Below are 20254 nucleotides of genomic sequence, written 5' to 3'. Positions count from 1 at the left end.
GCTCGACATTTTTATTGATGTCATTTCTAACTTGTGTATAGTTACAGATACGAGTACGAATACTATATAGTATCTAATCTAGCTATATATACAGGGTGTCCCAAAGAGATCTAACATTCTGACAAATGAAATAACTTTTGTTCTAATTAATATTTTTTTTAAATTTCTTTTAAATATAATCCATAGTCACTTGTGCTACATTTTTAGAATACATTTTTTATTTTTTAATACTGAAAATAAAAAACTTAAAAATTGATAAATTTTTTTTCGAAATATTCAATATAGCCAATTTGTAAATCTGATTTTTAGAAAAATGTATATGCTAAAAACACTTATTTAAGTCAAATGGCTGATTTTTTACAATTTTTTTAAATATCAATATTTTCGTTAGGTAAATTATAGTAATTTATAGTTTATACATCACATATTATTAAAATAAATACAATAAAAAAAAATAATTAGATTTTAACATGCACTTATTTAAAAATGTTCTTATAAAATATTTTTAAAAAACTTTATTATTATTATAGCTATTAACAAATAATATTAATTTACAAGTTACGAAATCCCACATTATTCCATCATAATATACCTATTATCAGTTGCATTAATTACACGTTCTGTGCGCGCGTATCCTGCAATGTTGTTACGAAATGAAAATGTCATAGATTTGTATTTATTGAATCTATTTCCATTAAATTATATCATTTCCTTTTGGTATACGTTAATTTTTTTTTCATTATTATCTACTTACTATACCTGATTAGGTCTTTAAGTTTTCTATACTTAAAATAATAATTCATATGCGTTGAAATGCTTAATTAATACATACTGCAACTTCACATATACTTTACGGATTTTCATGGACAATTCTTACAACGGACATCGCAGCCGTAGACTTAAAATTTAACATACGATGTACCTACCATTTTTCACATCAGAGACTGACGGCGAGTGGTAAAAAAATATAAACATCAAACATCACCCGCGAGTATAACTCTCGAAATTCGGAAAACGACATAAATTCTTCATGGTGATGTTTTTTTTTGAATCCGTCAGATTGTGTAGGTACCTACTTTTTCGAGTAGAACAATAAATATTATTATTTTGACAACGCGTTCATTCAAAATACACTTTACAGCTAGCCGCTACCCATTAAAAATGCATCACGTCAATATATTAACCTACCCATCGTATACGTACTGCACACGGCGATTTTATCGATTAAACATCGTCCTCGAATGGTGATCATTGACTATTTTCACTGGCTGTTTTAATAAACTTAAGCATATTAGTCATACAAGCCTATACTCTATAATAATAGTATAATACCTATGTTATGATATAATTTCACAACGTAGGTATCATTTTTTCGAGCAGTTATTCTACAATTACGATACAAATTTCACTCAAAACGTCTCCAGTTATTTAGAATGATTAAAAGTATTCCAGTGACTTACCAGTTCCATCAACGATTATTCCACATACATATGAAAATAAAATAAATAGTAGTTAAGTAGTCACCGTCCCTTCGTGTTAAGGAAGTTCAACCGTTTATAGAAATTTTGAACTACTTATTAAACATTAGTGTCCATAAAACCAAAAAATAAAAATAAATTGTTTTTCTGTAATATCGTAATAAAATAATATATATATATATAAATTAGTTTTTAATAAAGAAGTAGGTATATAATATTATTTAACTTCTGCACACAGCTACGTCAATGCTCCTACCTCCTATATCAACCCACATTTTAATGATAAATTTATATTTTTACACTTATAAATACAGTAATATAAAACATAAAACAATATGTATTTACCTATACCGTTTATAATAATATTATAACAAGAGCAAAAAAAAAAAAATACCAATATGTTTACCTTCACACAAGTCACAGTCCACAAGTATATATTATATATACGGAGAACACTGGAAAATCACATTTATGCGGATATAAAAGTAGTTGTATATCATACCTAATTTAAATAATAAACAATAATACGAGTAATATATTATAATATACCAATTATTACTATATTGTATATTGTATTCGATATTCATGTCGATAGAGCGTGCCAGTTCATTGGTAATTTTTGTCGCAAAATAGAACGTATTAAAAATTAAAATATTATATTATTATTCACATTATATAGTTAATACCATTCTTCGATACAATAATATAATGCGATGGTATAAATAAATATAATTTTCCGATTATGGATTCTTCAAACCTCGGCATCATCAGGTATAATATAAAATACCGATGTTTCTCTACGATCATTTTGAAAATGCATTTATTTACAATATTACAATAATGTATTATAATCGTACTTATACGTCGTACGACGGCGATACAGCACTGTATCATATATTTTATTATATTATATATTATGTGCAACCTTCTCCAACACAATATAATAATTGAATTGAATTTAAAATAATATTAATAATAATAATAATACTATGATAGGTATAACATGGGTAGGTATAATACACGCGCCAATTACGCAAGACCGCGAATAATAATTGTTATGAAGTATAAACCATAATATTATAACGAGAAGTTCGCGCGTATGTTATAATGGAGGTATAAATATGTGTGTTTTCGAACAGTTCAAATAATAGTTTTAGTATGTATATATTATAATAATTCAAATATTTATGTATGCGGTGGATGAAAAACCTTATCGGTGCGTGTGTGCGTGTGTGTGTTAGATTAATGATTGCATGTCAGCTAGGTACTTATATATTGTAAGAGGTACCTGGGTAGTATAGGTATATCCACTTGGCCACTTATGTAATATCGCTGTTCGCTACGGGTGTGCTACAGTCTTAGACAAGCTGGTTCCTATTTCTGCTTGTACAGTATAGCGGGTAAGTTTTTCAAATCAAATCACGTTCATTATATAATGTCACAATAATCATATAATTATTGAACCTGAACATCTCATCGTGACCAGAATGTATAATTATTAGTGTTTTTCCCCCCAGTTATCCGAAACATTATACACGCTTTAACATTTATTATTTAGAATTTTATATAAACAATATATAATAGGACACTATTATACCCATATAATATATTATTATTTAACATTATCAATAATATCATCAATGATTTTTGAATATAATTGGATGGCTAAGAGACCAAAGTTGAATCGTTGAATGTTCAATTTTTCTCAAAATCGTTTTATAAGTCCATATTGGGTTATTCTAGCCACTCAATAGTCTTTTCATTCGACAAAGATATTAAAAATCTAAATCATAATTAAAATATTTTTTTGATATTTAAATTTTTGTGTTTTAGCGCAACATTGCTTTTTTTGGTGCACATTTATTACAAGTCTAAAATTAATAAGATGATAATACGATAAATATTTTATCTTGTCCTATATATTAATATAAATAATTCAGACTTGATACGTTTTCCAAAAACAGTTCAGTTAATTATTTATAGAGTTGTTATTAAAATTAAAATGTTTAATATATGACATAAAAACTATGTATCTATTATGCTACAATAAAAATATATTGTAACTATCATTTATAGGAAGTCCCATTTGAATTTTAAATAGGCAATAATATTAGGAACGTAGTATAAAATGTTAAGACATAAAAGTAGACATTTATGTATGTACCTATACCTGAGCAATAATATATTTTATTTTTTAAATCATTTGTATCACTGAAAAACGAAAATCTTTTAATTAAAATAATTGAAAATGTTAAAATTGTTGTGCTGTAAAATACAAGTATACAACTTCTGGCCTCTTAGCCATTTATATAATATATACATTATACATATTGTATAGAATATTATATTATTATAAAGCCTAATTTCACTTACGTATTATATACTACGCTATTCGAGTGCTTGTGGCCCTTGTTCCAGAAAAATGTGTAATAATAAGTATTACAAGTAGGTACTTCACCAAAATAAATATTCTTTTTTAACAGTTCTGACTTGATTGTGAACGATTCGACGCCGTTTACAGCACTCTCCTTATACATTACGCAGGCAGTTTTAAAGTATTAATATAGATACCTGTTATGCATTATAAAAATCGTATAATATTAAAATGCAGACCCATTGGATGTTATTATTATTAATTATTTTATAGGAATCAATAAGGAAAAACTTGAAAATGTCATAGTGTAAAACAATAAAGTTCGTAACCGACAAACATTTTCATAACATAGAGAAATATTATGTTTTAAGTTTTTACTCAAAAATATATAGTATATAAACGTACGTGTATATTACCTATACGAGTACCAAAAAAACGTATATTTTTTATATATAGAATATTAAAACGTTATATAATTCACATATTTTTGAATAATAATTCAAAGGCGATGTAAAATGATAATTATTTATTAGAGCTGATAACATTATATTGCTTACAAAATTAATTTCAATATAATCATTACAAAATATGTAGGTATCTAAATTTGTTAACAAACATTCTTCGAAACACAAATTATATTTAATGTAATTGTACATATTGTAATAAATAAGTAGGTAACTTATTTATATTATTTACGCGTAATTCAGTGAATTATAGATGGTAAGTTATAACATAGAAAACAATTAATACTACCTACATGTATTTACAATTGAATAAATATTCGAAACTAATACAAATTTACATCTGTGGTTGTTTATCAAATAACATACAGAGAAGAATTGAAAAAATAAATACATATTTAACAGCCCTAATAAATCACAAACAAAATATACCCACCGAAGAAAATAAAATACAATATTAAATATAATATATTTTTATAAACGACAGATTTCTCATGAAAATATCTACGGAAGAAAGCTATACAAGAATAACAAAATAAATGCTCTAAAATATTGATCACAACCATTACAAACTAAATTTTCTTTGGCATTACTGTCTTATAGTTACACTATATAAAATATTATTATACAGTAATAAATTATAATCATCAAGTGTTTGGCATGAATGGTGGCAAACCTAGTAATTAAAATCAACCGAGTTTTAGTTACAACAGGTCAAAGTAAAAACAAAAAAAAACACTACGTTTTGTTTAAAAAAATCAGTCAAGTACAGGTACAGCAATAATTATTAATACATACATAATACATATCATATATATATTCATATATAAGAAGTAATAATTAAAATAAAAATAAAAAACATTTCGGTACAAAATGTTGTAGTAGGCAGATAATAGATTACCACGTGATGTTGTTCAAGAAATAAGCAAATCATTTCGCAATTACGATGTGATTAAATTAAGATTTTTTTTACCACAGGCTTATAAAACTAAATATAATAACATTGATTCACAGTGTAGGTACAGGTATTATAATATTACTGTTTTTTAAACTATTATATAACCCATATCTATCACGTATCATCTTAACTACAAAAACCATAATGACACAAAATGCACTACTAAAAAAAAAATATTTCGTTTCATACAATATAAATCAAAACTACTGTTTGAATTTGAAAACAAAATAATATCATTGTGCCATGATATTGATATATATATATAAGTTTAAGCACCTTAGAATATGCATTTTGCTTTTCTATACTTAAAACTAAATTTATAAAAACTGTAAATTGAAAAGTTCATGAATTCCAAAAGTAAAATAATTAATTTTTAGATACGAAAGTTATTTTTGATTAATTGTATTGATCGTTTTATAATTATATGTTTAAAAAAATTTATTTGACTTAAAATTTAAAGTTGTTAACAACTTCAATTAATGACCAAACTTGTTCTTACTCTTGAGTCTTAAGACAAGACTAATTTACGTCAGTAACTACCTAGTAATTTCGTGAGAAGCCTATAGATAATCACAGTTAGTCATTAAAATCAAAACTGTTCGTAACGGGAACTAAGGCCGGGATGAATGAGGCATTGAAATTGATTCACTTTTGAAATTGAAAATATTTAATGAGCTCCACACACTAATTTACAAATCTATAATTTCAAATACCTTTACCTATAAGATACGCAGGATATGCAGTAATGTTCTATCTAAATGTATCTTAATGACATTGCACAATCGTATAATAACAGAACAGATGTAGCGTCCAATAGAATGAAAATAATTACGATCTTTAGACTTAAACGAGAAATATTCACCAATCAAATGGACGGAAAAAAATCTTAAACAAGAACAACCGTAGAAAATTGCTAAAAGGAACCAATATGTGAACAATTATGTGTAGCTAAAATGTATCCATCTTTAGTGTGTTGATTAATAATTATTTATCCGTACTGCATAAAATGCAAAGAAAATGAATAAATAGTTTTCAATACATTTTAGCAAATTTTTTATTCATTTCAATACTCCATAAAAGTTCTTTTTTGGTCCAAATCACACTACACATCATCATTGATAATCTTTAATATTGGGATGTTGGTTCCATGGAACGTCGCTTATGGCTGGCTGTAACCTATTATGAGGATGTGGCGCTCGCATTATGTCGTCTGTGGGTTGAATGTGATTCCTTGGTCCAGATTCTGGCGTGTATGTAAATGTCAACCCTGTGGCATAAATTATACCATCGTTCCTCACTAGAGATACTGGCACTTGGGTTGGCTGTCTAACCCACAGCCAATCACCCCTAAATGACGATATATCTGGTACAACGGCCAACATACTCTCCTGACAGCGGTACATAGTTTCCGATTCGACATCACCAAACCATACTTGTAGGTGAGGTGTGAAATTTTCTCCAGTCAATTCTAACATTGCCACATCCCCACCGCCGTTCAGGTTCAAACTGTGAACGACTGGAACAGGTGTTATTGGCGAGTTCACGGGACCCATGCCTTCATAAAACTGATACTCGGCTTTGTCCGTACTTATAATCGTCCAACAGGCACCATCGTTAATCATCTCTTTATTGGGTTCCTTGGGGCAAGGCGTTGCTTGGAACTGAATTATACGCTCTTGGGATAAACATAAATACATATGCTCTGTATCTTTCATGTAAAACGCACACTTATGAAGTTGTGACACTGGATCGTCAGCTTCCAGAAGTGCCATTTGTTTATCAACTTTCCTTATTATAAGTCGAGGCAATGCCATACCGGTGACACTACAGACTAGCTTGATAGTACTGCCATAATGAACATATCCATCTCTAACATTGAATTCTTCACTCTCACTTTCATCATCATCTAACAAATGGATAGTAAATGCCCCCCACTGCGTCGAGCTAGCATGAAAGTTACCCTTTTCCACGTGCAAATATCGTGTGCTCACTGTTTGTGATCTTAACCTATTGAATAACGCTACTTTTGTTCCACTTGCGATACATAAGTCGGCATTTTTTAACGATTGTTTTTTCTTTGATGGTTTTGATATAACCTTTATTCGTTTACTATGGAATGTACCAATGTCATAACCAATATTATAAAACATTCTAACCATCAACATAAAATGTTTCCGTTTGTCCGAATCTGAGATGAATAACGTTTTAGCAGCACAATATTGCTTTCCGTTGTTAAGGTCAAGTGGTTGTAACTCTTGGTCAGTGCTTCCAATACCAATGAATGCGCTCATCTGAGAATTAGCTTCAGACACTCCTTCTCTTAACAGTTGTTCTTGCCGAAGTCTCCAGCCATCACCAAGCAAGTATATGCAAGGGGGTGGACAAAAAAATCGTTTTTCATTACCGTAAGATTTTTGAGCTACTTTAGCATGGAGAATAACTAATACTAAATCATTGCGATCTCGCAGATACCTCTCCATTGCATCTCTAGTTAGACGTTGTTCCGGTCGAAACTGCATGGGAGCTTCGGGACCATAATGGTGAGGCATCCTTGCTGGCACTCCAAGAAGTTCCGCGGAGTTATAACAGCTTAAAGACCCAACCACTTCTCCATCGTCCGTATCACCATCTTTCTCTGATTTTAGCGTCCAAGTTCCCATAAATCTAATAAAAACACAAAAAATATTTCTTTAAAAGCAAGTAAAAAGATCAGGACTTATATATTTTTAAACAAAATTATATTTATGGTTAAAAATAATATAGTATTAGGTATTAAATAATTTTTTCTTAGAAAAATTATAAATTAACACATTTATTAATAACTTGTAGAACAATATAAATAAAAAAAATATATATATTAATTTAGGAAATAATAAATTACCTTGCTCAATATATTTTTTTTTAAATGTATATTGTTTTTCAAGTTATTAATAAAATATAGGTATAGAAAATAATATATCAATGTTATTTATAGTTTTTTGCTATTCTTTTAGACTGAGAAACATTTAAGGAATGGCTTTTTCATAAGATGCCACCTGTATTTATTTTTCGATCAATGTATTTATGTGACGTTTTTGAAGAACTTGTGCTACTCAAAGAAGACGCAATAACAGGCAAATAAGAATGCACTGTAGAAACATATGTAAAAAAAAAATAGCTTTATCGTCCACCCTCGTGGTCTAAACTAGTGATACAAAAGCACGTGCATCTGTAGTAATCTTCTGGATCTGTTACTAGAGCTGCAATACGTAGGTACTGATCGTACATTTTAAAACTCAAATATTGAAACAAAATAGCTTTAAAAATTCATATTTATTTTTTTATATTTTTTTTCACATGTGCTTCAACTATTTTAAAAATAATATAGAAATTATAACATCCGCAGTATTGACTATTAAGTATCTAATCAGAATACACATCATAATTATGGTTTTTTAATTTAATTATTTCCTTTTTAGGTATTAATGTAAAATAATAATTTATTTAATATTTTCATTTATTCCAGTACTTAATTTAATATATGTATTCACTTAAATTGCGTGCCTACTTAACAATTAAATATATTTGAATTTAAAATAAATAAATAAATTATACAGTAAATATGATTACTGTACAATGCAATATATAAGTATCTAGTAGGTATCTACACTGTTTATTGATTATGTTGTGTTAACTGAATTACACATGTTATTTATAAATATATTAGAGTTTAGAATATTTTAATTTATTAGATAATTAAAACTTTGCTAAATATAAGTTTGCATTTAGTATATTGGTACCTAATCAAATGTTATTTTTAACATTGTTTTAAATGTATAATATTAATGAATAATTTCTTATATTATGTTAAAAAACTCGTTGGAGAACAAAACAATGTTGGCCGTAATTCGACAATGTTCCCAGATTAGGTATTGATACATACATATAATATGTTTTACACTTTTGTTTAACTTCTATTAAAACACAAAAAACCTTAAACTAATTTTCTAATCAAACACCCTCTCTGGGATCTCTCAAAAGTGATAATGATGCACGGTGGTGCAGTGTCCAATGGATTTTGATAATTCGAATTAATGTTATTGAACAACTCAATCGATATTTTTCCTATTCTCTGCTTACTCACTATATATACTATGGGATCTCCCTTAACAATAGGGATTTTCAATACAATATATACGAATATACGATATGGAAATAGTAATAAATGTGGTGCACAATGTGTATAATAACATGTGATATAGGGAGGGTAGAATATTCAATTAATATATTGGACACCCTACACGCACTTGAAGGGATAATCTCCTTTTAAGAGCACAAAAATGGACCCCATAATAATTTAAACAATACTTTATACTATTATGCTACAGTAAAAGACTTAGTATAATATTATATAGGTAACTTACATATTATATAGATGATGAAAACAAAAACAATATACTATATTTACACGGCTTCCAAATTTATTCCAGTTTTCATTATTTTTTTTCCCCGAAATCATTGTTAGTTCAAATATTTTATGATCTCGCCAAGTCCTCAGCACGTATGACTCTCTTGTTAACATGTGGTACCCATTACAATAATTCATAAATATATGTTTATACTTTATTTGTGGAGTATTACAGATATTATTTATATTCATTCTCTTGAAGTTGTGAATCTAACAATATTTAAAATTTTAAAACGTATCAATTTTTTCAATGAAAAAAAATATTTAGTACAGATTTTGTGTATTATAGGTGTCTTATTATTTCATTATTGTTGTTTTTTACTAAAATAAATTTAAATTAATATTAGTATAGTAAGATAATATAGTGTTTCATCAAAATATTTTTTAAACTACATACTTTAAAAGTATGTTTTAAGTTGTCAACGATTCATTTTAATCATATCAAACTACTCTTGTAAAATAATAATAACGCTTAAAATCGTGGGTTGTAGTTAAATAATAACACGATTAAGATAATATTCTATTTAAATTAAATTTAAAGTACATACATATTATTTAATATCTTTTTATAGGTGTGATTATTATCTATTTCTATTATTAGATACATAATACCTATATATTTAGTTTTTTTTATAAATGTAGAACAAAAACATTTATTTACATTCAATAATATTAGTCTTCTACAAGGCTACAACTTTTATCAATCTGATTACATTGACTTTTATTCAAACGATTGGGCTAAATTAAAAAATGTCCAATTATTTGATTCAACGTTTATATATTGAAATACACTTTTTCTGACTGATATTTGATAAAAAGCATAAATCATAAGCTATATTAATTTATTGTAAACAATATATTAAATAATTAAAAAAAAAAAAATAAGATGTATCTTCACACAAAATAAAATAAAATATCATGATTAATTGTGTGGCCTATTATGTCAATCAAGTAACAATAGCTATAGTTATGTCCCTGATAAAAAAATTCGTTTAGATAAATTTAGTTTACAGATTATTTGGGTCAATAGATTTAAAGTGAAAGTTACCATGGAGACTACAACTTACGATTTGTATTAATTTGTAAAACTTTTTTTCAAATTTGTAATTAAGATCGACAACTTTAATACAACATATTTTTATAGTTATATAAATATGACTTGCGATATATACGCAATATTTTTTTTTTTTGACAATAACATAGTTTTTATTGACATAAGTTTTTACCTAATTTTTAATTTTTATAAAAGTTTTTTGAAAATATCGACCAAATACTTCACTTATAATAAATATTTATTTTACTTCATGTGTTTACTGTTTATAATATATTACATGAGATTTATTTTTAACAAAAATTTTTCGTTATTGTACATAACCTATCACATTCAAATATGCCACATACAACTAATTTATACTTTTTTTGAGTCAAAATTTATCCATTAGAATGTAAATTGAACGTACCTAAGTACAGTATTCTCCCATCAATCAATACAGCATAATAGCCATAATATGGTAATTAATAAAAAAAATTTAATTCTTGGGTTTAAGTAGGTACACCATATTCACTATACAGTACCTAGTTACACATCCTACAAAATATATGTATCACTAAACTATATACTCAATCATTTAGATGTTCAATATAATATAGATAATTACATAATAATATATCTGCAGATAAATAGTATTTAAAATTACATAAATATTGAAACAACGTAGTGTATATTTAGACATTAATATACCTATTATATTATAATAAGACTGATATAGAAATATAATAATAGTTAATATTAGTAAAAAAGTAATTTTAAGACGTATGCCAATGTCTATGGTGATGCGGTCTAGATAAAATTAGCTTAAAGAAAATATTGTAACAAACTAAACACTTAATGCAGCTTAACGTATTATAGGTAATAGATTTATTTATAATTTTAAGCTTTTTTTTTATATAAAATTTGACAATTTAAAATTTTCACGTTTATAAAATGTTTACATATTATACACTTATGAAGAATGTTATTTTATGTTTTTATTTATAACTATAGTTAGGAATATATTATTATCCATTCTATATACATTAAACGGTCTTATTATTAATACAAATTGTATGCTGAACATTTACAATGTTTATTAATGATTAAGTATTCTATGTTTTGATAATCCTATATAAATTATATCTATAGGTACTTATTTCTCTTATGAAACATTTGACTCCCTATTTAAAAACAATATATAACGGGCACAGTGTACATAAACTCTATTAGGTACCTATATACATAATATTATGTACAATGTACTAAATTACGCATAAATGTTTCTTCTTAGTTAAATCAATGACATTGAATACATGGTAAATAGGCAATAAATAAAAATGTTTCTGCATTATTTAAAAAGTACATTAAGTTATGACACTTGTTTACACAAGGTATTATACACGTTTATGATTATCAAACAATATAATATTATATTATAGTACCTACCTATTTCGGGTATGTTGGTTTAGATAATCCGTTTGAACATTGTGAGGAATAATTCAATCAAAACTTTTTTTTTTATTGGTTATAATTATAAGTTATAAAATAAATGAGTGTAATTATAACAATTTAGTGTCAGTCTGCAGCAGTGATTAGTTTAAGACAGCGAACTCTTGTTTAGTTTTTACTTTTAAGTTTATACAAATATAATATGGGTACTTTAAACGTTTGTGTTGGAATAAATATATATAGGTCTTATATAAAGACATATATCACCATAAAGCTTAAAAATAAAACGGTAGGTAACAAAGATTTTAAGGAATTTTAAAAATATTTTGAAAATATTGAAAATCATAAGATTTGGTACGTGATTGGCCATCTTTAAAAACAACCGTAGTCATATATTTTATCGTGTATAGTGTTTACATCGTATATGTGTATGTCATATATAATATAATACAAGTAAAATATACAACATAAAAGCTACTATAATACTTAACGTAATACTATGCGTTATATATTTGTTATATATTATAGTATATATATGATACATTTAGACCCCCGTTGCGTCGTCAGGTACCTATATACATAATAAATATGGGTATTGGGTAGTGACTAATAACAATATTTGCGCACACCCCCACTAGCTATTCCCATGTATTTTTGAAAAGGTAGTTTAAAAAAACGAATAACAAAAAAACGGTTACAATAATGGACAGCATGATGAAGTACTCAATAAATTATTTTATATATATATAAACACATAGGTTCGTTAATCAGATCCCAAAAATTCCCCGATTTGGTCTGATGCGGAAAAATACGAGTTAAGATCTTGTACAAAACACAATAATATCTCATAGACTCCTATATGATAATATTTAACCTAAATTATTGGTGAACAATACATTTGACTAGGTATTTGAGTATATAAATAATGCAATGTGATTCAGGCGTTTAACATTCAATTTATGAACTTGTACATTTTCGTCCTTCTTGATTTTAATGAAATATAATATCGTACAAATTTACAATACGTATATGTGTTATCATATAAACCTATCCTACTACTAGGTACTATAATATTAGTTATTAATACTCATACAAAACTAAACAATTAATCCGGAATTCTAGTGCTCTAATTCTAATTAATAATACATTTTTATTATTTACAAGCTACTATAAGCGGAGATTCGTCTGAATTTTTGGCGGTGCTTAAATCTTTCTTAATAAAATAAGGAGTGGGAACCTTGAAATAATGTTCAATATAGTTATTTTATACATAGTATATTTTTGTATTTTCATTTGTCTATTAGTCTATTGGATATTAGTATAAGATTTGAAGCACAATGAAATTCAAGCATAATAAAGTTCAAATTTGTTAGAAATTTTAAAATATGAACAAAATCTAAAAAATTTAAATATAAACTTAAAAAATTTCGTCCGTAAATTGGAACATAAGTATATTTGAACTCATTTATTCCGAATGCTGGATACATGCACCTATTATAGATATAAATAATATGGTACCAAACTACAACAACGTGAAATGATAAAAATGAGCTTTTACACGTCATTTCGTTCGGTGATTTGGCGTGACGGTCGAAGTCTTCGTATACAATAATAATATCATGCACATAAAAACAATAACAAGTATGGTTAAGTAAATATCATTATGAGTTACCTCGAGTCTTGTCACCGGTGTCCAGAATAGGAAGAAGAACTAGAGCAGCGGTTGTAGCAGCCCAGTGTAAAGTGTTTTGGGGGGAAGGGTGGTGCAGCGTAACTGCACTGCAATATTGGTTTGGCACTCGAGTGACTTGGACGGATGAAAAAGATTGATTGACGGGCACAGCTTATAATATTGTATCAGATCGAATCCGACGATAGCACACGACCCGCAAGAAGCGCGTGCTGCAGACAACTGACTACTTATAGCTGCAGTACGCGACGGGGGTGAGAATCTTTCAAAATTGATTTTTTGAAAATTTGAGACAAATTTACAATACTATTTTAAACTTTTATTGCTGTGCGGCGCTCATCGGTGTCGTCGCGCGATTTTACTCGTCCCGGGACGACGCGAGTTGTGACTTGTGTTGGGCGCGAAGTTTCGGGATTCAGGTACACCGGAACGACGACGAGAACTGCACACGAGTACACGCGGGCGGCGACCGCGTACGACTGAGTGGCGAGTGCCCGACGACGACGACCCTGTTTGGCGGCGGAAAAACGTGATCCGCGGCGGCGCGCGCAAAAACCGTTCGCGCCGACTAGTGCGTATGTGCGTTTACGTGAACGTGTACGTGGCCGCGTGTGTGCGTGTGATATCGGGCGGCGCAAGGGGGAAAATAAAATGGGTAAAGAAAAAAAAAATCAGACGTAAAACGAAATAAAGAGGGACCGCGACGGCCGAGCGGGCCCGGACCAATGGGATCCGTGGGAACATTCCACACTTGTGGCGGCAGCGGCGGCGGTGACGACGACGGGGCAGCACAGCTCATACCACCACCGCCGCCGCCGCAGTTGCGCTCTCTCGCGACCGTACTGTTCTATTTCAATTGCTATTGCTATTGCAGCTATTGCTATTGCTATTACTATTATCGTGTCCTATGTACATTTATAAATTTATAATAAATAGTAATCATAGCGTATATATATATTATATAGTCGCTCCGGTTGCGCCGCCGCCGCCGTTGCTTGTAAACCATTCATGCCTAAATCGGCAGTGGCGCTGTACAATATTATACGAATACACATAATATCATATACATGTTTGTGTGATACTATACGCGTGTACTAACTTATATAGTTTGTGTGTGTGTGTGTGTATGTATACGTGTGCGCGCGCGTGTATATAATATATATATATATATATATATATGCGTCCGCGACTCTCCGCGGACGGACGCCCCCCCCGTCCCGCCGGACCATCATCCAGTCCGCCGTACCATGACCGACCGACCGACCGGCGCGGCGGGGCGGAGGAACCGATTTCAAGGCGAACTCGCCGGTTCCCACGGTGCGTTTGTGTGCGCGCGTCCTACACTGTGCAAAGACTGTGGGAACTAGCCGCTACCGACCGGCGGCGGCTCGACCGCGGTGACGGCGGTGACGGTGGCGGTGACGACTACGACGACGACGACGACGACGACGATGACGGAGGTGCAGGCGGTGCAGGCGGTGCAGGCGGTGGTGGCGGCGGCACGTCGACGATCTTTACTCCAATATCGCCGGCCGCCCCGCCCCCGCTCGTCGCTTCGCTACCGTTACTACCCCCGTCACCCACCCACCCACCGCGGAAGATTCCCGTATAATAATAATAATATATTGTTTATGTTTAAGTCGTCCGCGTTTTTCATGCTCCGTATAATTGCGTACATCCGCACGATGAATCGCTTCCGCGCGCGACGTTTTATAATCATGCATTATACATGGCCTGTTCGTGTACGTAATATCTATATCGTTTTCGTGATATACATGTGTAGGCAAGGCACCAACCCCTTATTTGTGTGGTGTATAATAATGTTTATGATAATGACGATGGGATGATATTATATAGGTATAGTGTTTATCCATAGCTATACATGCAGCGAGTTGTACCTAACTATAAAACTATAATATTACAATATATGATTGCGATTCGAGACGTATTGGTGTAGTAGCCAGTACCTATAGGTATCGCTCGATTAGTGTATCGCTCTACATAATAATAAACAGTACCTACTCGAACTTCAACTTTAGAAAAGCGTATAATAAACCATAAGATGATGTGACAAATTAGGAGAATTTTAAGCTCCAGTCATGACATCATTATAAATAGGTCCCTTAAATACGTAGGTTAGGTTAGGTTAGGTTGGTGGAGACGTGGAGGAGTTTGATTTAAATTATTTTATGTCATCCATTGATTTTCCAACTCTAAAAAAGTATATTGTTGCTACTAAAATTGTACATATATCTTATAATTACCTATACATATAAATATTATTATTATTGTTTATTAAACGTCGAAACGGCAATTTTACACAGTATTACAAATATAGTATAAGTACAGTAAGGTAGAATACATAAATAATTTATTGGATACAGAAATAATTTAGGTAAAAGTATAAATAATTCAGGGTATACATGTTATAATATAGATAAATAGTATAATTATAGAGGTAGAAGTATAATTAGTGGCCTAAGGATTATTGGTTGTTTGTAGCTCTGAGCATGCGATGTAGAGTGTGGTTGTGCCCATTAGAGGTCTTGTGGGTTGGGACATAAAATTGTGTTTGGTTTCTGTAAGAATGAGAAAAAACTCTGAATGGGATGGCTGCAAGGAGATCAGGAACGTCCAAAGAACCATTTAGGATTGAATTTAGAAAGTCTAAGTCTGCTTTAGGACGACGAGAGGTAAAAGTTTGAAAGTTTAAAACTTGCCTTATGTTGGAATAATCATGATTTTCGTGATGAATTTTAATTTTAAAGGCAATAAAGTTAAGAAATGTATTATGGACGCGTTCAAGTCGTAGCTGGTCTTTGACTAAAAACGGTTGCCAAACCATAGATCTATACTCTAGAAGAGAACGGACAAGGGCATAGTATAAAGTACAAAGGCATCCAACCGACTTAAATAGTTTAGTATTGCGTGTGATGAATCCGAGGACTTTAAGTGCTCTATTAACCATCGCATTTATGTGAGTGCTAAAACATAGATTAGGCGAGTAAATTATACCAAGGTCCTTAATGGAGGAAACTCGTTCAAGGTCCATGCCGTTAAGAGAGTAGGTGGTAAAAATTGGAGTTAAAGATCTGGAGAAGGAAATGACGTTACACTTAGAAAGGTTTAGGGTTAAACCTAAATGAGAGACCCATTTTGTAAAAATGTCTAATTTACTCTGAAGTAGGGTAGAATCTGAAGGGGATCTAGTTTTATGAAATATCTTTATATCATTTGTACATAAACAAAAATTTTACTTGGTTAAGCCTTATGGATATAGAGTTAACAAAAAGTGAAAATAGTAATGGGCTTAGGTGGCCGCCCTGAGGAACCCTAGAAGTTGTTTCAGATGATTTTGAAGAGGAGGAGCTCAAGAATTGGTTTCTTCCAGTTATGTAAGATTTAAGCCAAGATAATAGTGGATAACTAATATAAATATGTTGAATTCATTGCCAAAAACACCATTTATTAGAGAACATTTTTTGATAATGGTATCTAATCAACACATAACAGTAGACACATGAGATTAAATAAAATAAAAATTTATAACTAGGGCTTGGAACTTATAGGATTTAAAAAGGAAAGATATGCACGAACCATTGTAAAATATACATGGAAAATATCAAATATGAAAAATAAATTTATCAATATTACAAAAATTCTTAATTCAAAAAAATACAATTTTATGTTGCTATTAATTTAGGTACACTTAAAAAAGAAAATGATATGGAAAAATAAATTTATAACACGTCTTATAGTATGGCATAATACTGTATAGCATTTTGACACTTTATCGAACTGTAAAATAAAGTTAAAAAAATATAATCGACAATATTAGGACATCGGAATATTAGCACGCTAGATTAAATGTGAATCACACCGTCGTGTCAAATTAATATCGACTGCGAATTGCGATAATATCAATTAATACCTAAATTAAATAATATATATAAGACTTAGGTATTAAATTGTTTTACTTTAAAAGCTTATATTATTAAATTGCCGTCTCTCCGGCTTAATATGAAATATACTAACCGACCTACTCGTGCGGGGTTTTATAAACCCCCCCACCTCACTATCATAGGGACTGACTTGCGTGGACCCATTAATCCAGGCTAATGATATACAGGCACGAGTGACAATAAATATACTTAACAGATTTGCCTTATTATTGGTTTGTTAGATACCACAGTACTAAAATTCAGTCAAAGTCAAAGTGATCGATGAGTTAAGTCATAATATAGATATTTGTTTTTATTACTTAATAGTTCACTTATATATATATATATATAAAGATATCGACAACTACATAATAAACCTATGACTATTATAAGCTATCAATGATGAATAAATACGTATATATAGATAATATGAATATATGATATAGTAATATTAAACTCCACATTTATATTATTTTTGTTATAGCAAAAAATATCTAATAACTCAGTTAACGAGTAATAAGTTATAATTTTGGAAGTGGATTTTTGTTTACCTATTATATTATTTACTTGTCACAGTTTTAAGTCAACATTGCAATAAATAGTATAGAAAGTGGATCTGATCAATGAGCTTTGAGTAAATGCACATGATTATTACAAAATTAATTAATAATTAAAATATGTTACTCATTTGTCATTACCCAATATCCTCAATTAAATCCAAAATCAATACAAAATCGTAAAAATACGCTACTGCATTTCATCGACAATCATTGGTATACATAAAGAGATGTTTTAAAAAATAGGCAATAATATAATAATAGTGCCTTTAGAACAACAATCGCATAAAAATGTCATGAAAATTAAAAGCAACAACATCATGGAAGGATTACAGTTAATTTGAAATATTTGTTTGAAAAAAAATGATAGGTAAATATTGAAAAAAAAAATGTATCAAAATGAATTTAAAAAATTAAATACAATATCTTTGAAATATGTGTGGAATGGAGTGAAAACTCAAATACCCAATAAGAGATGCTACCAAAAAGATTGGTATCTTAAAATAAATATATAGGTAGACATCAGTGGCGTGGTGATTGGCGAACTCAAATATTATCAGAGGCAAGTTAATTTTTCGAAATCCACACACCCATCTACAAACCAACGCACCCACGAGAGATCAATAAACAACTATTATTGAATACTGGGTTTTTATCTCTCTCTAAAAATGTAACCTTTAAAAAAATTCTTATGGATCGCCTTTCGCAGAAAATGTTAAAACCATACAGATAATTGTAAGATTAATTGAAATAACATGAAATGAAACAATACTTATTAAAGCATTACTTTGGTCTTGTATTTTAATAGGGTTAAGTTGTTCAACATTCTTATAAAATTAAATTATTACCCAACCACCTATCATCATCCCTTAAAAAATTGAAAGGCGGCCTTCTCTCGATTATCCCCTTCGCCATGCCATCTGCATCTGCAGGTATATTCTTGTGATTACACAAGAAGCAGTAATAGACTAATAATAGCTGTCAGCCGATCTGAATCAATATGATTTTATTGATTTTTTTATTTAATTTTATAACCACGTAACAACCAAAAATGGTAAATAAAATCGGATATTTGTATCTAATTTTAATATATATTTAAATTTTTTAATTTCCTTAAAATATTGTTAAAATTGTCTTTTTAATCCCTTAAACTTTGCAAGTGAAAATCTTTAAAACAGAAAAGGTTAATCATGTTTTATAAAAACGTTTAAGTTGTATAGTCACTACCTATATTATATTAATACGTGATCCAACAATTAAGTGCCAAGTGGGTTTACCATTTACCACTCTATTATTATAGCCATACTTAATTAAGAAAACGAAATATATTCATTTTTTTTTTTTGCATATTCAAGTTAATATTTTTTCCAAATCATACTTAAACCTGTATTGCATAATGATTATTTTAAATTTATATGATTTGCATCTATTATAAATTGACGGGTGTTAACAACTATATAAAATAAAAACACATCACTATAAAATATTTTCTTTTATCTTTACGTGTTACAACTACTTATAACACCGTCAGGGGCGTCATTCAACTTTTTGAAACATATGATAACTAGAAGACGGGCCAATATAATATAGACTTTAGTTATAACAAAAAAAAATTTTTCGCAACGCTCGACAATTTTATCCTCCATAAATCTAATGATTTAAAATATAAGTACACTCACAACTTTATTTCATTATCGAAATATTTTATATTACATAATAGTATTTTAATAATGTATTATTCAACGGTTTAATTTTGAGCATGTAGTGTTATTATTATGGCATAGTGATCAGCCGCAGTCATTTATTTATGTTCTACGTTGCTATAAATAGGTTAGAAACTCAACGTAACATAACTAACCTGCTACT

General features: G+C 29.6%; 2 protein-coding genes across 2 annotated transcripts; both read right to left on the bottom strand.

Moving 5' to 3' along the window:
- Window positions 1-4363: 4363 nt before the first annotated feature.
- Window positions 4364-14594, bottom strand: LOC107169828 (recombining binding protein suppressor of hairless-like). Its single transcript, XM_015519714.2, has 2 exons — window positions 13873-14594; window positions 4364-7935 (listed from the first exon to the last, which is right to left on the bottom strand). Exon 2 carries the CDS (start codon window positions 7929-7931, stop codon window positions 6384-6386), a length of 1548 nt encoding a protein of 515 aa, XP_015375200.1. The 5' UTR covers window positions 7932-7935; window positions 13873-14594; the 3' UTR covers window positions 4364-6383.
- Window positions 14595-16375: 1781 nt separating this feature from the next.
- On the bottom strand, window positions 16376-17996 carry LOC149061720 (uncharacterized). Its single transcript, XM_089215084.1, has 4 exons — window positions 17983-17996; window positions 17148-17316; window positions 17068-17096; window positions 16376-16982 (listed from the first exon to the last, which is right to left on the bottom strand). The coding sequence occupies exons 1-4, from the start codon at window positions 17994-17996 to the stop codon at window positions 16376-16378; spliced, it is 819 nt and encodes a 272-aa protein (XP_089071210.1).
- Window positions 17997-20254: the final 2258 nt, after the last annotated feature.

Source organism: Diuraphis noxia, unplaced genomic scaffold (genome assembly GCF_037042655.1).
Source record: "Diuraphis noxia isolate RWA-SAM2 unplaced genomic scaffold, SU_Dnox_SAM2 contig0001, whole genome shotgun sequence".
Classification (NCBI taxonomy): domain Eukaryota; kingdom Metazoa; phylum Arthropoda; class Insecta; order Hemiptera; family Aphididae; genus Diuraphis; species Diuraphis noxia.
The sequence above is the reverse complement of the archived record's forward strand: the minus strand, read 5'-3'. Positions and strand labels throughout refer to the sequence as shown.